This window comes from Columba livia, chromosome 5 (assembly GCF_036013475.1).
Source record: "Columba livia isolate bColLiv1 breed racing homer chromosome 5, bColLiv1.pat.W.v2, whole genome shotgun sequence".
Lineage (NCBI taxonomy): Eukaryota > Metazoa > Chordata > Aves > Columbiformes > Columbidae > Columba > Columba livia.
Window position 1 is genome coordinate 3,348,146 of NC_088606.1, and position 20,024 is coordinate 3,368,169.

Consider the following 20,024-nt stretch of genomic DNA (forward strand, 5'->3'; position numbering starts at 1 on the left):
TACAGGAAAACTGCTGTTAAGTGTTTAATGCATTGTTGTTTCAATGTTCAACTCATTAATAAATGGCCAAAGGAGTTAACACTGGTAAAACAGGATAAAAATGCAGAGAAGGGAAGTCTAGGTTATGCACAAGAAGTAGTTGCTTACAAATTAGCTGAAGTAACAGATTTGCCCCAAAGTACTTGAGGAACTGGTGGATACATCTTGGTGCTGTCACCAACTACCTGGGGAACCTGGTAGGAGGGAAGAGTTTCCAGAAAACAAGAAAAGCATCAAATTGCTGGGCAGCGATATGTAACAGCCATCACAGATTTGACAACATCGAACCATGTTAGGTGAACTAATTCCCTTCTGCGGTGAGAGGAACAGACACTGTGAATCTGGGGGTGGCACTTGCTGTCTCACACCTGGACACTGTCTCTCAGTATGACTGGCAAGCTCAAGAGATATGGCGGAGGTGACTGTGGTGGGATGACCTTCCCCAGGGGGCCTGGGAAGATGCTCTCCAGTGGTGGTTACCAGCTGAGGGATGGTGGGCTTCCTGGTCCCATCTTGCTTCTGGTATGATTCAGGATTTAGAGAGGGAGTTCACATGACACCTGAGGAGATCCCTCTCCTAAGTTCCTGTGACACTGAAGGAGATCCCTGTAATTTCACGTGGCACCTGAGGAGATCACAGAATCCCAGAATCCCAGAATGTCAGGGACTGGAAGGGCCCTGGAAAGCTCATCCAGTGCAATCCCCCCATGGAGCAGGAACACCCAGATGAGGTTACACAGGAAGGTGTCCAGGCGGGTTGGAATGTCTGCACAGAAGGAGACTCCACAACCTCCCTGGGCAGCCTGGGCCAGGCTCTGCCACCCTCACCAGGAAGGAGTTTCTCCTCATCTTTAAGTGGAACCTCCTGTGTTCCAGTTTGTACCCACTGCCCCTTGTCCTACCACTGGTTGTCACCAGAAGAGCCTGGCTCCATCCTCCTGACACTCCCCCTTTCCATATTGATCCCCAGGAATGAGTCCCCCCTCAGTCTCCTCTTGTCCAGCTCCAGAGCCCCAGCTCCCTCAGCCTTTCCTCACACGGGAGATGCTCCACTCCCTTCAGCATCTTGGTGGCTGCGCTGGACTCTCTCCAGCAGTTCCCTGTCCTGCTGGAACTGAGGGGCCACAGCTGGACACAATATTCCAGCTGTGGTCTCACCAGGGCAGAGAAGAGGGGAAGAAGAACCTCTCTTGACCTACTAACTATCCCTCTCCTAAGTTCATGCGACATCTGAGGAGATCTGAGTTCACGTGGACCAGAGGAGATCCCTCTCCTCACCATGGCACCTCAGTACAACCCTTTGGATGGACCATGTTGAAGGAGAGGCAGGACACACCAGGGTAGCAAGGGAGCGGGGGTGAAGAACAAGGGAAATTTTTGATGAGAAGCTCTGGAGGTCTCAGAAGCTTCAGAGTCTGGATGTTTTTCTAGAAATGGAGCCATGCGGGTTGTGAGCATCTCACCAGTGCCAGGTATTCATCCTGCATTTTTCCTTCTTGTGCATTCAGCTGGTTATTCTGCCCACTTTAAATCTCTTTGACACTCCCTGACCCCCATTTTCTCTCACCCTGTCCCAATAGCACCTGTTCTCAGATCCACACCTTTGCACCTGCTTGTGCTGGAATTCATTAAAAGCTGTTTTTTTCTGAGACATCCAAACCATCAGGGTTTGAAGAGGCCTTCAGCACCTTCAGTAACTGCTGCTTCTCAGCCACTGCACCATCATCAACGCAAATTCTCCGTTTCCTTCTACACCTTCCAGAAAGAGTTAAATAACACAGTCAGGCTCCAAAACGTGTTTGATGGTGGTTCTCCATTGCCACTGCATTTGGAGATGCCAACAGTGTTCCTTGTTTAATGGGTTATACATGGGCTTTGGATTATTTGAATTTTAGAGGTCTGTTACATCAGTTCTCTTTGCCAATTTAACGTACAGTCTCATCTAAAAAGTTTGACAGTACATATTTGCTTTAAATTCATGTCATTACCCCAAAATTTTAATGAAATAAAACAAGTTCATTTTATCAATGAAGTGAGCTCTATTCTAACGTCTTATTTATACCCATTATTTTATTTGGGAAAAAAGTTGAGTTGACAAGCCAGTATTAAGTCCTGTTTGTTCTTCTCAAGGGTTTGGACGTTAGTTTTCTTCTAGGCCTCTAAAATGCAATACTAAGTCTGGAGAACTCTTTGGCCACCTCTTTTGAAAGCCTTTGTGCAATCAGCGTAGATCTCATAGAGTCGATACTTGTGACACAATTATAAATATAAGCACTTCAAGCAGCAAATGCTCTTGGACCAAAAGAGTATATTGTTATTTTTTTTTCCATTTAACACAGATTATTTTTAAGTATCTGTTGTATTATCTTCAGAAAACTTGATTTTTTTTAAAGAGCTAAAGAATACCAGTGACACAGGGCTTCATCACGTTCAGAGCCCAGCCAGCTGTTAGATGCCACCTCTGCCACAGAGTCCTCAGGTTCATGTGAGCTCTCAATCTTCTCTCGATTTAATTGTGGTTTTGTCTCCCTTTTAAAACAGGGAAAATGCTCAGAGCGTGTAGAGAAACAGCGGAATTGTCCGGGGAACTACAAGGGATACACAGAAGGGTTCAATCATTTTTAACTCCTTGAACTCCAGACCCATCACTCATTTCTCTCCCTGCCTTGTGTTCTTCAGGTCTCACCTAAAGGTACCTCAGTTGTGACAGACCTGAGTTGCTACAATGTACTTACTAAGCTTACTAAGTTCACTACTAAGCTCACTTTACTAGCTTACCAGCTTACTAAGCCTTATGAAACATCCATGAGAATGGGCTCTTCCCAAAAGCCAAGCGTAGCCATCAGGTCAAGAGAAAGGCTTCATCTGTTTCACCACCAACTGATCCAACAACCTTGTCCAATAACCAGAGTTGTTGCACAAACCTGTTGGAATAAGACACGTGCCAATTTAACCTCATGTTTCGCTGCCTGACTCGTTCATGGATGCTTTCCATGCTGCATACGACAGGGTCTTATATTAATTTTTGGCTCCAAAAGATGCTTACTTTTTTACATGTATAGCTGACTGGATGCTATTTCAATTGACTTTATGAACTGTGACTAGGGCTTATTTTTGGAGTAGGGCTTATATTTCGAGCATCCTCAAAAATCCTGAAAAAAATAATGGTAGGGCTTATTTTCCGGGTAGGCCTTATATTTGGGGAAATGGTATAAACAGAGTTTTATGGAGCAAACCCTTCTAATAAATCAAAACAGGTGATGGATGGCATGAAGTTATAGAAAACTGCTCAGCGCTAGAAGAGAAACATCACCCACCCCAAGATCTTGACAAACAGAATGTGATCTAAACCCTTCCAACAGAGAGATCCCCTCTCCCCACTCACATCGTGGTGACCAGACACACTGACTGTAACAGGTACGGGCTGGATTCTGGGGAAAAAAATCAATTCACCTTTTGCTAATTAAAATGGACACATCACCTGTGTGAAATGAGTCAGAGCATAGCTCTGTTTTATAGGTTCAGCTGAATGACATGTTTCACGTTAATTAACCCACCCTTTAGAACATTTAGCCAACCTGTTAGATTACTATCTCAATCTAAGCATTTTTTAAATTATAGCTTAAAACTTTCCTCCTTACATAATCACTTATCATACAGTTAAACAAGAGGTATTGGAGCAGCTGGCACACTCGGTTATTAGACGGCATTCTTCTTTTGTGCTGCTCTTCAGGTTCTTTCATGTTTTTCACCAGCCTTTCACAATTTGCTCAATTCCTGATAACTTTTTTAATGTGAATTTCCTCTGTTCCTGCAGATACCGATTCTCTTCTCAAAATCAGAGGTCAGCCTCCGTAAACTGAGTCCTTTTCTTTTATGCCTGTTTTTTTTCCAGGGAAAATGGCTTGGCGATGTTGTTCTGGAACCTTCAGCAAACTTAGCTGGTTTGACCTGCTCAGAGCTAGGCCTGTGATTTGATAAAACCAGCTTCACACCTCTGGATCATCACTATTTCTGGGTTTCAGAGCAATGCAGTTCGCTGGCTTGTATGAAAGGGAACTCATCACTGACAAAGGCAATAAAAACCCCTCTATTATCTCCCCTTTTAGAAGCGCTGCTCATGCCATACTCCCCCCGCCCCCCCCAAATCCTGTACATTATTGACTCATATGTATTCTGTAACTATCTTGTGAAAATAGCAGGTCTTGCTCTTAACTGTCCTATTAATCTGGGGTCTAATCAGATTCTTGTGACCTCATGACACATCTGTACCACTGCCTGCTTATTTTGTACCAGTTAATGTTAGAAGGGAAAGTAAAAATAGCCACAGCAAGTACATTTCAAATTGTCTTCTCTCAGCTGTTATCCACAACTAAGCAATTTAAAGCCAACTAATATTTTTAAGAGAAGTGACTTCTTTTGTTTTTCCTCAAAAAAATTGTTAAGCAAACATGCAAACTACAAGTGCTGGAGGATATTTATTTTCACTGTATCATGAAGTTACTCTCATTAGCTGTCCGTTTTGTTTAAATATAAAAATAATTCACAAGCAAATGAGTCAAATAAGGCTTTGTACACCATAGGTGCTGGTGCTTTGGAATTCCAGATGGAGTAATCAGAAGAAATTAGTTCCAGGGCTGAAAAACAAGCAAGAAAAATAAGCATTACAAGGTGCTTATAATCAGACATTCCTTCATCCAAGTGAAGAGACTACTAATCCATCCATACCAGTTTACAGAAAAGGTATAATGGCCTCTTTAAACTCTAAGACTCTTATTATTATTTGAAAATCGTTTCTGATAATGAGAAATTTAAAATCTCAGCTTCAATTACCTTTACCAATGTATCAGTCATGAGCTTAAAATTCAAACAGAGGTTAAGTCAAAGGCAGGTGAGTGGCTTGGATTTTGTTCAATGAATATAAATTGCATACTCGATGTTAAACATACAGTATGAACATGTTGATTTTTGTGTTACAATTTAGGACTGAGTGTGACCTGTTGCAAAATTAAGTGTAGATGACAGTTTTCGAAAGGCTTTTACAGACTTCTGTTGGCGTGACTGACAGAAGTTGCAATAGATAGACAGCAACAAATGACAAAATGGTTCCATTAGGCAGCGCTGCTCAGATTTAATGAGTGCCTATTGTGTTCCCAGTTTGCGTATTTTTGGCACAGACTTGGAAGCAGGCATGTGGTAGGTCAAGAATAAGCAGATTTGGTTTCGGCTCCATGGATTTTACGTAGTGCCACATCCACCAAGGGATGCTGGTGTCACGACACTGACCTCACATGCAGGAGCTGGTTCTGTACCTGGCTACTTCCAATCCACGTATCATATCTCTGACAAAAGCATCCTGACCAAGAGGCCAGACCATGGAGAGAGATTCTCTGTCCCCCCAGTAAAACTTCTGTCATGCAGAGCACAGTAAAACACCACAGGGTGAAGGGGAGAGAGCCTGAGCTTTCATCTGAAAGGGAGATGCCAGCCCCTACTCCAGGGATGCATTAAGCATCACAAGAAAAAAATATGAAGCAGAAAACAAAATTTCTGGGATGTGCCAAGCAAACCTGGAACAAGTAAACCTTTGTCCAACTTTAACTACTTAATTTTAGGCATTGACATCCAGTTCAGGATGGGGCAATGAAGGTGATGAAGGGAGTGGAGCATCTCCTGTGTGAGGAAAGGCTGAGGGAGCTGGGGCTCTGGAGCTTGATGAGACTGAGGGGTGACCTCATTCATGGTGATCAATATGTAGATGGTGAGTGTCAGGAGGATGGAGCCAGGCTCTTCTCGGTGACAAACAATGATAGGACAAGGGGCAATGGGTTCAAACTGGAACACAAGAGGTTCCACTTAAATTTGAGAAGAAACTTCTTCCCAGTGAGGGTGGCAGAGCCTGGCCCAGGCTGCCCAGGGAGGTTGTGGAGTCTCCTTCTCTGCAGACATTCCAACCCGCCTGGACACCTTCCTGTGTAACCTCATCTGGGTGTTCCTGCTCCATGGGGGGATTGCACTGGATGAGCTTTCCAGGTCCCTTCCAACCCCTGACATTCTGGGATTCATAACTTCAATACGCAGTTCCAGTTAAATAAATGACATTTTGAGCAACTCACATGCAGTAATTTTGGGTTTTCCTGGTGCGAAGATCTGAATAGAATATTGGTCTACATAACATCCAGTAAGTGTGGAATCTGGGATCCTAAAATACAGCTACAGAAAGAAGGAAAACATGACCAGATGCATATTATCATACTGGCAATCCGTGTTACATGCTCTTGGTGCACAAGAGTACCCCAAAATGACAGGACGTCAAATCCTGTAAGCAAGAAAACAGAAGATTCCATGCTCAGCACAAAGAGGTTACCAATTATGTCTGACCTAAAATCAACATATTTTCATAGGCCATTTATGATAATTAAAAAAATTACTACTAAGGCCTCTTTTCACAGCCTGCGACTTACTTTTACATAAGCAGTGTTCCCAGTGCAAACATAACCAGTTGGGTGCTATTTGCCCACAGTGCCAAAAGACACAGTTATAGAAACTTCCAAAGATTTAGGGAACTTCTGTCCTAAAGCCAGAAACAACATCTGTAAGAAATTCTACAGCTGTGCCTACACTACACAAAACTGACTGGGGAGGAATTAAGAACACATGGGGTATACTGCTTACCAACGATCCAAACCAGTAGGCTCTTCTCTCATGACAAATCCAGTTGGCCATAGCTAACTTGGGACTCTAATTAAGCGATTGGGCCCCTGCAGTATAACAGAGGAGAAAGAAAACCACTGGAATTAGTATCATTCAGTATTTGTTAACGCCCATTTTGTTAATGCAACAAAACTCTGAAAGACGTTATTTATGCGCATACAGACAAACCACACTTATCTGAGCACACCGCTAATTTGTGGAAAGAAATTACAGAGCAGGAGGAAATCGCCATGGTCTCAACCTAGTAATCATAAAAAGAGCTGTTGATATTTTACTGTCTTTAGTTCACTGATAGTGTTTTACTAATGCTATGATCAGCATCATCAACTTTGTATCATCCCATCTTTAAATTTCGATGACAATTATGTGACAGCATAGCCATCGCAGTTGCCGGAGAGGCTTAAATGAAAAGTATCGTTTTAATTTTAAATAACTATATTTTGGCTAAGCTGATCTGTAGCTAGGATTAGCAGTCTTAAGGAACAGGTAACCCTGGGTTGTTAGTGATCTCAGGACTTAATCCACCTGAAGGACTGTGGCAGGGTTTCAATGAAAATATACCACAGGGGAACAGGGTGCACAACACAAGCATTCAGAACATTCCTAAATATTCTGGTATGATTCTGTATTCTGGAAACTACAAGAATTCCAAGGGGGCTGCCTGACGTATGCAAGGTCCGTGTCTACTGGTAGTACTTTGATGGAGCATCATCTGTTGTATTCACTTCTGTTAATTTCAGGAAGATCACAGAGAAATGGAAGAAATTTGTTTAAGATTTCTTTATTCTTACCTGTTGAAAAAAGGTATACGAGCTTCACACTGCTCAAAAAGAACTCTTCATGCTTTCATGAAGCTTTAAATTAATTGTTTTTAACTGTGAGTCCTCTTCGATGAGTTGATAACATCCCAAAATCGGTGGAACAGGAACCTGGAAAAAACTATATTCGTTCTCAAGATGAATTAACACCATCATCATAAGATCAGTTATACACTGCTTAAATTGCTAAAGTACTTTAAAAAATAACAAACATATTAATTGTTGACTGTACCAAACTCTTCAGGCTGCTTGCGATAAGTAGATTTGTGGTATATGCACTTTATATCTCAGCCTGGATATATTTTGTCTAACTATGGTATCTAAGTAGTTCATTTAAAGCAAGATCAGCTGTGCCAAGCAGTCAAAGGTGCCGGCCTGTCCTGAAGATGACTCAGATGACGCAAATCCTGAAGTGCCTTCCAAGCAGTTTATTATATAAAAAACATTTTACTCGCCTGTATCAGATTGAGACTCATTCAGACACGTTCAACAACACAGGTGGTTTTATTCCTGTGGGAGACTGGAAAATAACATGGGTCATGGATGTTATTACCTGGGAAGTGTAGTAATGCAAGCTCAACGAATCTGAAGGATGAATGAAAGGGAACTTGTACAGTCCGTTATACACAGAATCATCCAGGGGCTCAGCACTGCTGGACATCAGCATGGCAGGGTCAACAGAAGCGATGGACCACGATATCTTGGAGCAGAGGACCATTCGTCAGGACATTGAAGCTTTGGGCTGCGTTTGGTGCAGATTGCTCTACGTCACACCTGAAAAAATGAAGTCAAGAAGATATTCTTGAATTTTCCTCTCAAGTCAGAATTAGATGTTAAAAAATGGAATACAAGAGTTAAAAAAATCACACTAACATTTTTCAAACATTAGTACTGACAAACACTTCCAAAACGAAGTCCCTTCCCCATTTCTGCAGCCTTTCTCACAGCAGTGCTAGTGAGGCTGTCTTAGCTAAACGCCTCTTAATTACCAAGGACTCTTCAGCAAGAAAAGAGCAGATAAGCAAGCCACGAACTTACTGTACAGCTACGCTGTAATGAATGTCACATAAACACACTTGGTGATAGTCTAATTAATTCAGTGACTTCTCGAACACCTGCTTAATGGATTGAAGTGCACTATTAATGGCCACTGTGGTCCCACGTCAGCTTTCTCCTGGGCTGCTTTGTTTTTCAAATATAAGGTTATCCACTCAACAAGTCAAGCTAGAAATGTGTTCCTCTGTGGGCAGGAACCTGTTCACCCCCATGATCTTGACCATCATGGCTGGTGGGAAGTCACCCCGTCTTCGGAAGGGCAACACTTGGGTTGGTTTCCTTCCGAGATGAGTATCCCACCTCTTGCAAATGATTAAATTACCGCGATCCACTTTATTAGGTCTTTTTCCTCTTAAAACACTGGCAGTTACAAATACAGTGCACTGTGATGATGTAGTGTGCTTCCTGTGCATAATCCAGGACAAAGAATCCTAAATACACCAATTATAGAAAACACAAATATGAATGTATTCCATAATTATCTATTCAGCCAGTATGCCCCAAATTCCAGTGTTAACCAATGAAAATCACTGTCACATACAAACCAATTCAAAGTAATTATACAACCAGATTCTTTCACCAGATTCTGTATCAACAGTTTTTACATCGGTCCAACAAACAGCATTTGTGGATTCAAAAGGTTGCCGTAATAGAATAAAGTAGGGTAGAAGATTAAACTTTCATTCGGTAGGAAAATTAATTAAAAATGGTCATTTGAAGACACTTATAGAAGACTCACTCAGAAATCACATTTCTAGTAATTATTTAACACATTGCTTATTAGTTAGCTAGAGATAAACTCGGTGTTAGCACTACTGCTTCTTAGTCTCTATATGCCAAGGCTTTACAAAATTATTTCTCCCTATTTCATTTAAAATAAGAAAAATTTGGGAAAATACATGCAACGTAGCTACTGCTGGAAATGTAAGTTCCATAGTTACTGAAAAAATGCTTGAACGATCCAGGAAAAAACAGTGAAGATCAAAATAGAAACAAAAAGCACTGCTGACACGTCATTGTAACAGTTTTTTGCACTTATTCTCACATCCGGCTTCATTTTTCCAAATTGGAGAGCTGCCATCCACAGTGCCTAAGAGAAGAGCTGGTCCTTGCAAGAGCCCACTGATGGTAAGGAGGGGAGGCCGTGGCTGCAAGGGCTCCTCAGTTAGTGGAAGACACTCATTTATCAGACCACTCTTCTGAAAAGCAAGCACGGGCCAGAGGTCCCCTCCTTTGCCCTGAACTGAATAAACCGATGAATGATTGATGCTCCACAAAAATATGGTCATCTCTAAGTCTCAGTTCCAAAAGCAAGGCTTTAAGAAAGGCGTTGTCCAATGGTCCAGGCATGTGTTGACCTGTTGAAAGTCTCGGAGTGTATTTCAATGGTTGGGTAACGCCTGTGACATGTGTCATTTAGAGCCACGAAGATGATGGAGGGAGTGGAGCATCTCCCGTGTGAGGAAAGGCTGAGGGAGCTGGGGCTCTGGAGCTGGACAAGAGGAGACTGAGGGGTGACCTCATTAATGTTTACAGATATATAAAGGGTGAGTGTCAGGAGGATGGAGCCAGGCTCTTCTCGGTGACAGCCAATGATAGGACAAGGGGCAATGGGTACAAACTGGAACACAGGAGGTTCCACTTTTAAATATGAGAAGAAACTTGTTCCCGGTGAGGGTGGCAGAGCCTGGCCCAGGCTGCCCAGGGAGGTTGTGGAGTCTCCTTCTGTGCAGACATTCCAACCCGCCTGGACACCTTCCTGTGTAACCTCATCTGGGTGTTCCTGCTCCATGGGGGGATTGCACTGGATGAGCTTTCCAGGTCCCTTCCAACCCCTGACATTCTGGGATTCTGTGAAATAAGAACATCTTAGCATTACTCATCTTTTCACAGGATCAGAGTGTTGGGTTTGCAGGGACCTCTGGAGATCATCCAGTCCAACCCCTCCGCTAACGCGGGGTCCCCAGAGCAGATCACACAGGGTCGTGTCCAGGTGGGTTTGAATGTCTCAGAGAAGGAGACTCTTTTCCCACCCAAAATACCATACCAGCAGAGTTTCTAGACTCAATTCCTTTGCTTGCTGTCAGAGAATGCAAAAACATTATAGAAGTCTTTGGAATATTGATACAATCAAGGACGGGTTTCTCTTAGCTATTCAAATTACTCCCAAAAGCCCCCCTGGACCTCAAAGTAACCTCGTTCAAGCGGAATCCATCAGCATCCTGATGGACAGAACAACAGGGTCAGCACCTAAGTTATTGTCAATAAAACTATTTCACATGTAATTAAGATTCATTATAGCTGGTGGATTTCTACCGGCAACTTTGAGCAAATCCATTCACTCATTTTTTTAATAAAATGTGAATCTGTCTGTCCACCCTTCCTGTTGCGTGAAGGTAAAGGGTGTTTAAATGGCACCAATGAACCCAAGGACGATTCACACCGGTGCAGGGAAACTTCAACAGCAAGATGTTTCTAAGAGGCCAGATCACACTGCAGACAAGTTTTTCAGACATTTAAGAAAACTGATGTCCCACATAATCAAATTCAACTAAAAACTTTACAATATTATAAATATTTTACTGTGTACCAGTCAATTTTTTCCAGCAAGAGCTGGTTTTAATGGAGGAAACAGATTCCACCCTGCAAGTGCAATATATGTGACTTAAAGCTTTTATGACTGTTTAATCATTTCAATATTTTTTTGAGTATTTAAGATGTAATCATGTCACAGAGACACAAATTTTGTACATTTTAAAACTGCTATGCTGCACCAATGTATATATTTAATTTCAAATTCCCTAGAGATAATGTTTGAGAAAAATCATACTAGCTGTTAATGCTACATCTGGGATTTTTTTCTTCTGAAGCGGTATTATTTTTTAAAGGAGAGAGGGATGAAATTCTTCTCAAGCTAACCTCAATCTATCAAGAGGAACTGGAAAGTTGTCTTTTAATAAATGAGAAAAGAAAAACTATTACTTCCACAAATGCATTGTTTTTCATCCTTTCTTGGAACTACAGACTCCCTGAGCGTCTCTTTTTAAAGACACATCCACAGTCTGCTTCTTAAATTGCCTTGGAACTTGTAATGCCAGCAACGTGGCACTTTGTTTTATCTCTAACCTCCATATGGAGCGCTCCCCGTCTGCTCCTGAACACTTGCATGGTTCTTACCCCGTTACCTCTAAGTCCCACCTACACCAGCTTTTCGCAGCTGAGTAGCAGAGTCGCTTGCTGGAGGCAGCTTCGTTTCCTCAGGCTTATTTGCAGCGACTGTGCTTTTTTTCTTTGATTCTTAATCAGGCATCTAGGGCTTTTTTATTTTATTTATTTATTTTTTTTTCAGTAAGGAAAAAGCAAGCATAGGCACAGAGAAGCCAGAGCCACGAGATCCCCAAACAGGATAGAGACCACAGTAAAACACCTCTTTACAGCCTCACGTCTATTTTGAAGAGCAAAGAGAGTGGTTTTGCAGCTTGAAAATTCAGGAGCAAGGTTGTTGATATGAGGCTACATGTAACCTTGGTGAGCACCTCTTATTTTCAATGTTCCCAAAACAAAGGAAGGGGTGATATTTCGGTCTAGTTTTGTCTCACTTATGTACCAACCTGCCTGCTCCATTTGCTGAAGCTGTTCCCACACCACCGCAATCTTCTCCTCCTCCTGCTGGATCTCCCCAGCTCCAGCTGAATCATTAGATGATGATTTAGCCCTTCAGATCTCGGTTCTTCAGTATTCCCTTCTAGAAAATGATGAAAACTTAGAAAGATGACAGTTTCCAGGGATGAATGAGCTTTGGTGATTCAACAGAGACACCGTACTTGTTGCCCAAATTAAGTTATGATCAGCTCAAAAAGAAAGAGGGGAATGCTTTGATGTCCCAGATGTCTTCTCCGAGGTTAAAGATCAGGGCTCGCGTATCTCCAGCTGAGTGCGTAAGTCCCGAAACCAACAGTTTCCATGCGATCCCGCATTCTTTATATTGTCTGCGCGCTTTGTTGAATTTAAGGTCAGTTAGGAGGATAAACTTGGGGTTTCCACAGCCCTATTATTTCCTTTGGGAACGTGAAAGATCTAAGTCTGGAAATCACTTCAAGCATCAAGTCGAGTTTGCCCTTTTCAAAGGGGCTACTCCTTGTCCCTGCCACTTACTGTGTGACAAGTTACTTCACATATCCCTGTCACTACCCCCCCCCCTTTTCCTCCATGGCGATTACACTCTCAGATTTTTGGGACAAGGCTTTCTCTTTCTCTGTGTTTGTAGAGGGGAGGCCTCATCTCTGGTCTCGTAGGTAATACAAGGACTATAATACTAATCCTAAAACAATCAGAGGAATGTCCAATGTGGAGATCTGTCTGCACCTGAAGATGGAAGATAACCTACTTGCTCTTTTTTTTTGTTAATCCTTCTCGGTTCTCTTTTCCGTTCTACCGAATCCAGACTAGGACTGTAGGTCATGTCTCTTTAGCCAGTCTCACTACTTTTCCTACCTCCCAAGTTATTTTTCCTCTCGCTCTTTGGAACTGAGTCCACCCAAATCACGCATGGAAACGGCGACAAACTTTACCAGACCAACAAAAGCAGCCGGCCTACGTAAAACTCTCTAAGAGTTCTGAATCAATCCCTCCTTTGCTTCGCTACTTAAAAAAACTGTCCTTGAATGCAAAAATTGAAATAAAATTCAATTACAACAGCTTTTTACTTATAGCATGCTACTACTACAGCTTTGCTACTCTACTAAATACGCTATTTATGAGACAGTATAAGGGAAGTTACTTATAGACAGGTCCTTCTGTGCAAAAATTAAAACCAAATGGAAAGTTAAATTTCAGCCTGAAAATACTATCCTTTTAGTTCAAGTACAGAACAACGTGAAGAGAATATAAGCAAAACAGAAGAAAAATACACGCTTTTCCACTTTGCCCATTTTGTTGGCCTAATCACTTCATAATCCCCACCTTGTCCTTTGCCACGTAGGGACAGCCAGAGCTCGGTAAAATCTTTAACAACGATTGCTTCTAAACTGGATTTTAATGGGGCTCGGTCCGGTTTAGTTTCATTTATACAGACCAGATCAAATAGGATCAGAGGAAATGAGAGTCGTGCAAAATGCAGAAGGAGAAAAAAACCACAACAAAAAACCCCCAAACAAACAAAACTGAACCAACCAAACAAAAGTGAAAAGAAAAATAAACCAATCAACCCCACGAAACAGAAACAAGCAACAAAACCCAAACAAACACACAAAAACCAAAACAACAAAAAACACAAGCAAACAAACATAAACCAAAACCAAACAAAACCAAAACAGATTTAGGCGGCTGTGAAAAGCACGTTATCTGAATCTAGACATTTTCAAAACCAGGTTCACAAATGTCCAGCGGCCGGGGCTGCTCTGAGCAGCGAAGGGATTTATGAGACATCAAACTATTGTTTGTTTCGCGGTCCCGGCCGCTCTGGAAACACCGGCGGCTCCGACCCGAAACCCGCGAGCTTTTCTCTCTCTCTCCCTTGAACCGGGACCAGACGCTCCCGACGGGCCGCGGGGAGACGCAGCGGCCGCCAGCTCGGCCGCAACGCCCCGCCGAGCTCCTGCGGGCACCCAGTCCGGCCGGTGTCCCCCCCCGGTCTCCACACGCCCGCCGGTACCTGGGGAGGAGCCCGACGCCGCCATGAGCAGCCGCAGCCCCGCGGCGGTGCCGGCGCTGACAGCGGCCGCCTCGGCGCGCAGCTGCCGGCCCCTCCCCGGCCCGGCCGCCCGGCGCAGGCCCATTTCCGGCGGGCGGAGGCGGCGCCGCAGCGGCTGCTGCTGCTGCCGGGGCGGCGGGACACAATGGGCGGCAGCGGTGGGGAGGTGGTAGCGGGCCGCTGAGGAGCCTCGCTGCCCTCCCTGTGGCCATGGCCACCACAGCCGAGCTCTTCGAGGTGGGTGCGGGCGGAGCGGACCGCGCTGGGCCCGGGGGTGGAGGCGGTTTTGGGGCCGGCCGGCGCTCTGAGGGGATGCGGCGGCCTCATCCTCCGCCCCGGGACGAGCTCCTGCTCAGGCAGGGAGGGAAACGGGCCCTCCCGCCCAGGGTGAGGGGGCGTGGGGGGGCGAGCGGCGCAATGGGGGACCTGAGGGAACTGGGGAGCTGAGGGGAGCTGCCCCGGGAGTGCTGCAGCCCCTTCCTTCCCTCGGGCCAGGGGGGTTTCGGCCCATTTTATGCCTGGGTCTCCTTCCCCGGGGCTCTGCAGCAGATGGGTGACATGCCAGGCCAGTCCCCACCGACAAGCAGATAATGTGGCTCCTTTTCTCCTCAAGGCACATACTCAGATGGCCTCAGCGCCTGGTGCATCAGTGCAGCTTCAGCGTCTCTGAAATAAGGAAATAACTTTGGCCTCCCTTGAGCTGCAATGGAACAGAGGTGCAAAAAAGCCTAATAACTTACCAGGGCCACACGTGAGCAGGGAAGGAATATAGACTGGATATTAGGAAACATTTCTTCATGGAAAGGGCTGTTGGGCATTGGAACAGGCTGCCCAGGGCAGTGCTGGAGTGACCATCCCTGGAGAGGTTGAATAGACATGGAGATGAAGCTCTTAAGGATATGGGTTAGTGCTAGTTAGGTTGGACTCAATGATCTTAAGAGTCTCTTCCAACCAAAATGATTTAATGATTCTCTAGGAAGAGTCTGGGAAACTCTTTTCCCCTGGAGTGGACCACAGGCTTTCATGATGTGACCTGTGATTAAGAGAAAGTGTTTGCCCCACTGGCCGGTTCGTGGGGATGTGGTGTTGCTATGTACCCTGTGTTTGCTCTCTGAGTCACTCGGGAGCCGGTTGTTCATTTGGTGTGTTCACACTGGGACACGCTTTGCCCAGCCTGCAGGAAAGGCCTTCCTGTTTCTCTGGAAGATCCTTTCTCCGTGGTTTATATCAATGCATTGTGTGTGCTTTTATTTATGAATCGCTGTTACAACACGTGAGTCTTATGACTCGCGTCTTTTGGCTTGCGTGGTTTAAAAAAATGGCAAGACTAATATATTATATGCAAAGTAGCTCGGTGCCAGGTTTTGTGCCTTCTCTACACTTCTCTAGCCATCCTAGGGCTATGTTGATTTCCCGACATGATGACAATGCAGTTCTGTTCTTTGTGGGATGTGGAATGTGAGATAATTTGGATGTGGAAATGAAACCGTATGTTTGGGCTGCTTTGGGCCGTGCAACAGTTTGTTCCATTTTGCAACAGCAATAAACATGTAATTGCAAAGTAGGTGAGACCTTTACCCAGAGATGGGGCTTAGAATTATGTTTTCCAATATGGAAACCAATATTTCTTTCTCTCCTCTTTCACCCCAAAGCAAGAGAGGTTTTGTTGCTATTCACTAAATTAACGTTGCCTACTCTGTTAGTTTGAAGTCACTGCCATGGAGGGTTAGAACGTGAAAACATGTTCTAATTATGGGATTAAGCCTGAGCTGCCTACTGAGGGTAGTGTTTGCCTGAAATGCTCACATGAAAGTGTATTTGAAAGTCATTTTCAGTGTAGTTTTGTGATGTTGTGTAGAAGGATCTGTGCTGAAAATGAACCCAAGATGGACTCGATTCTCCTTTGTGTAATTTAACAATTGCTTCCAAACTGGATTTTAATGTGGCTCGGTCTAGTTTAGTTTCATTTATACAGACCAGATCAAACCAGGTTATCACCCACTTCAGGCATATCTCTTATTGAATCGGTAGTATTGGCTGAATGGATGGTATCCCATTAATTCATCTACAGCTAGAGGGAAGTTCAAAGCTGTGAAGAAATTGACTGTTGGGGCTCATCTGATAACAGGCAAAGGACTTGCAAATGACATTTGTAATAGCTGATTTCCAGCATTTTCTGCAGAACTGGATAGGAGACTTAAAATAGGAATTAGGTGGTCAGCTATAGGTAACCCTATTATCAAGATGGCATTAAAATAGCAAATGTATAGGGAAGATTAGATATACAAACAAAACTAAAAGGTTTTGGATTTGCAGTGGAATGTGGGAAGTCAGGTCTTAAAAGACACTGTTGAACTTAATTTGTTCTTTATAAATCAAGTGGGTTATTTTTAGCACACCCTTTGTGAAAATGTGGAAGAAAAAGCTCTTTTTTTTCCCCTCTGTTGGTCAGTATTCTACATATAATAGTATCCCCACAGTTAATATTTCTCAAATAACAGAGAACAGGAGAAATGCTGAGAAGAGCCATAAGGCGATTGGGAAGCTGGAGGGCTCCCCTGAAAGGAATATTACTGTATTGAATGGCTTGTTCCCAAATATTTAGATGTAAAGGTGAGATAAGGAGAGAATTTACACTTGATACGACAACAATGCATTGTGACTTTTATTGGAAAGGATTCCTGTAAAGGAAACTTAACGTTGTGTATCAGGAAGAAGTGGGTTAGAGATGAGTGACTTGTAGAGTTTGTTTGTAAGCGGTATCATCCAGTTATTTTTCAAGTTTAACGATGGAGGGTGAGCAAAACACAGTTACTCTGGTCAGTTTTTGAATGAGGAGTGACTGGGTCATCTCTTGAAAGGGTGAAACTTCTGTCCTGTCTAGCAGGATTCGGCATGTTGCAAAGTATATTTAAGAAACTTTTATATTTCTGTTTAATAGCCGGACCTGACTCAATAGGGCATAATATGTTTTTGAGGAATGACAAATCTTCAACTGGCAATATTTTCTTTCCAACCCTTGTTTCTAGTGATTAACACCATAATGCTGGTTTTCCCCTCCCTGTTACTTCTGGGAAGGTCTTAGACCTATTGATACAAGAACAGATTTGATACCTGTGGAGGTCTGTTTATTTTTGATTACTTTAATTTTTTTAAACCAAGCTTTATCAAAATCACTGGTGGCACGTTCATGTTTCGTGATCACAGATGAGTTGTGGTAAATGCCACTGTTAACCAGAGCTGTTCCCAGCTCTGTGTCAGGTGATGTTTCACAGTTACAACCATTGCTACATGAAGTTGTAAAGTTTTCCATGAAATCCTGGTGGCTGGGAGAATACTTTGTGTATCCTTTACCAATGAAACTGAAATGATAAATTGTTCTTTTTTAAAGGATAGGTGGTGGACTGTGTTTGGGGTATTTAATATTAACTATATGAAGAAATGTTTGAGCTGGCTTAAATAGTAGGCCAAATAAAATAGGAGTTCTTGGCTTTATTATGAGCCTTCAGAAAACACTGTAGGGTGGAAAAATCATCTTAACTGTTTACCATTGTGCAGTATATTTATGGAAGATCCAGCAAATATTATGAAACTTCAGTAACCTTGTGTTTTTTAGCATTACTCATGCCTTGTTTTTCTTTCTTGGGAAAGTCAGGTCCATCATCTGTTTTTACGCTTGTTTTGGTGGGTTCTTTTTCCTTTTTATCTGCTTTGTTTCTACAGCTGCGGTTTGATGTTGCATAGTGTCCAGTGCCAATCTCGCACTGTTTTTGCTGCCTCGGTCAGTTCTGCTTGTGATGCCGTGTTGTCAACTTCATCAGAGATTTGAGCAACAGCAAGGAAAACTTAATTTGTGGTACAATTTTTTAGGCAGATCAGTTCTCCTGTGTGATTCACGATGGAATATCTCACATCAGTGTAGCTGCTGCACGGTTGGGACACTTTGTAATCACAAGTGTAAGGTCACCTGGAAATAAGGACGGCTAATTTAGAGCCAGCTCTTCAGAGACCTGCAGCAATTTGTTTGTTACTTGTTTGGCAATCTCAAGACTAGATGTTCAAACCCACCACATTAGGAACAAAGTTCTCTATATTAAATACATAAACATAAGAGGTGACGGGGTAATTGTCAACACTTGTACTTGCTCTCGATTGTGGTAAAGCTTCCGAATGCTTTCAAAATGATGTGTAAGCAGCTGCTTAAGGACTGACCTGCTGTGGCACATTGTAAAGAGTTTTTATTCTGTGGCCAGGAGCCTTTTGTGGCAGATGAATACATTGAACGCCTGGCATGGAGAACACCTGGAGGAGGTTCCAGAGGTGGAGAAGCTTTTGATCCGAAAAGGTAAAATGAAATCGCATAATGGTCAAAGTGAATGTAACTCTAATTGTACTGTTTTATTACACATGTAACAAAAAGCCTGTGTGTAGCATTGGTGTGTGTCCAAGGAGGTTTCATTTGGGAGAATTGCTAGAATTTGTGACCATGAGCCAATTATTCAGAACCAATTATTCAGTAACAAGAGCAGGGAAAGTCACTTTCCAATTTAGACCTTTTGAATGAAGGAGAATTGACGTTACTTGTCTTTGTCAGACATGAATGTTTCAAAGCACTGGAGTTGCTGGATTAAAGCATAATATGAGGCTTCAGTGCTATGATAGTTAAGTCAATTTAATGAGTTTCTTGCTAGTTTAGATTCCTGAGCTGGCTTGTTTTAAGACCCAGTGGCTTACAGTCCTGGCTCAAATAAAAGGCACAAACAAATAGGATGGGAAGAAAGGCAGGAACATGGCAATGTTGACTTAGATGATTTTAAACTGAATTTGTATAGTCTGAACCAAAGTCTGCTGCCCAATGGAGATGGGCTTGTGCCCCTTTTGCTCTTAGCTACACACTGTGGTGGCTCACCTTGAGTAAGCTCTAGGCATGTGATCCCATGACAAGCTAATCTAACTCACTAAAATGTCAGAAAACTAACCTGATGAGGAAGAAATAATCTCTTTTTTTTCCAAGTTGTATGGGAGATTTGAGGGATTTTCTTGAGGTTGTTGTGTGGATGGGTTTCTATTAGATGGAGATTTATTTCTGAACTAGCCAAAGGAATCTCAAGGCCAGCACGAAGGCTGAAAAACACCACCTGCTTTGGGAGTGAGGCAATTCTATAATAACAGGGCCTCAACAAGATGTAAATTAACGAGACCTATTAGCAGTGAGACTTGAGCACGTGGACAGCTCGTGAACATGGACAATATCCAATCAGCTAATGCATGCTTGGAGCGTGGACGCATGATCAAGAAAGAACTGCGTATATAAGGAGGCTTGTTTCTGTAATAAACGGCTTCGCTTGAATTCATATTGGATTGTGTGGTGTCCATGAGTTTTCGCCCTCGCAAAGTTGGATTAGCAATTTGGGGGGACTGGAAGAGCCTGGGAGCAGGTGCAAAGGAAAGAGGTTGTGTCTCTCTGAGTAGGTGGTGAGAAGGAATGTAGGTATAGAAAGGAGCAAGCATAGGGTAGGGGAAGCAGGCAGGGAGGAGGTGGTGCAGGACCCGTTTGTCCTGCACTTTTTTGCTGGCTTGGTTTTGCTCAGCCTAAGCTCAACCTCAGCCTAAGCTGCCAGCTCTGTGGTTACCAGGCCAGCAGCGGGTGGTGCTTTGGTAACTCAGATGCACCGTTTTAAACGGTGGTTTTCAACACCTAAAGC

The 20,024-nt window shown here is 43.3% G+C and overlaps 2 protein-coding genes across 9 annotated transcripts in view; one reads left to right on the plus strand and one right to left on the minus strand.

The window, feature by feature from the left end:
• On the minus strand, positions 1-14,415 carry AP5M1 (adaptor related protein complex 5 subunit mu 1). 7 transcript variants are annotated; one of them, XM_065063101.1, is made up of 11 exons: positions 14,281-14,415; positions 12,239-12,372; positions 8,125-8,345; positions 7,545-7,692; positions 6,715-6,800; positions 6,156-6,252; positions 4,616-4,676; positions 3,086-3,191; positions 2,818-2,963; positions 1,641-1,794; positions 1-664 (listed from the first exon to the last, which is right to left on the minus strand). In XM_065063101.1, exons 5-8 carry the CDS (start codon positions 6,763-6,765, stop codon positions 3,128-3,130), a joined length of 273 nt encoding a protein of 90 aa, XP_064919173.1. In that variant the 5' UTR covers positions 6,766-6,800; positions 7,545-7,692; positions 8,125-8,345; positions 12,239-12,372; positions 14,281-14,415; the 3' UTR covers positions 1-664; positions 1,641-1,794; positions 2,818-2,963; positions 3,086-3,127. The 7 variants fall into 7 exon arrangements, 4 of the variants coding, with proteins under 4 accessions (XP_064919173.1, XP_064919172.1, XP_064919171.1 ...); XR_010472677.1 differs by having other exon boundaries at positions 1,641-2,963; positions 3,681-4,676; positions 6,156-6,358; XM_065063100.1 differs by having other exon boundaries at positions 1,641-2,963.
• Positions 14,383-20,024, plus strand: part of EXOC5 (exocyst complex component 5) — a 26,046-nt gene continuing 20,404 nt past the window's right edge. For both annotated transcript variants that reach the window (XM_065063096.1, XM_005504145.3), the window contains exons 1-2: positions 14,383-14,556; positions 18,573-18,664. In XM_065063096.1, coding sequence (XP_064919168.1) covers positions 14,530-14,556; positions 18,573-18,664 — 119 coding nt within the window. In that variant the 5' untranslated portion in view covers positions 14,383-14,529. The remainder of the gene's footprint in view (positions 14,557-18,572; positions 18,665-20,024) is intronic.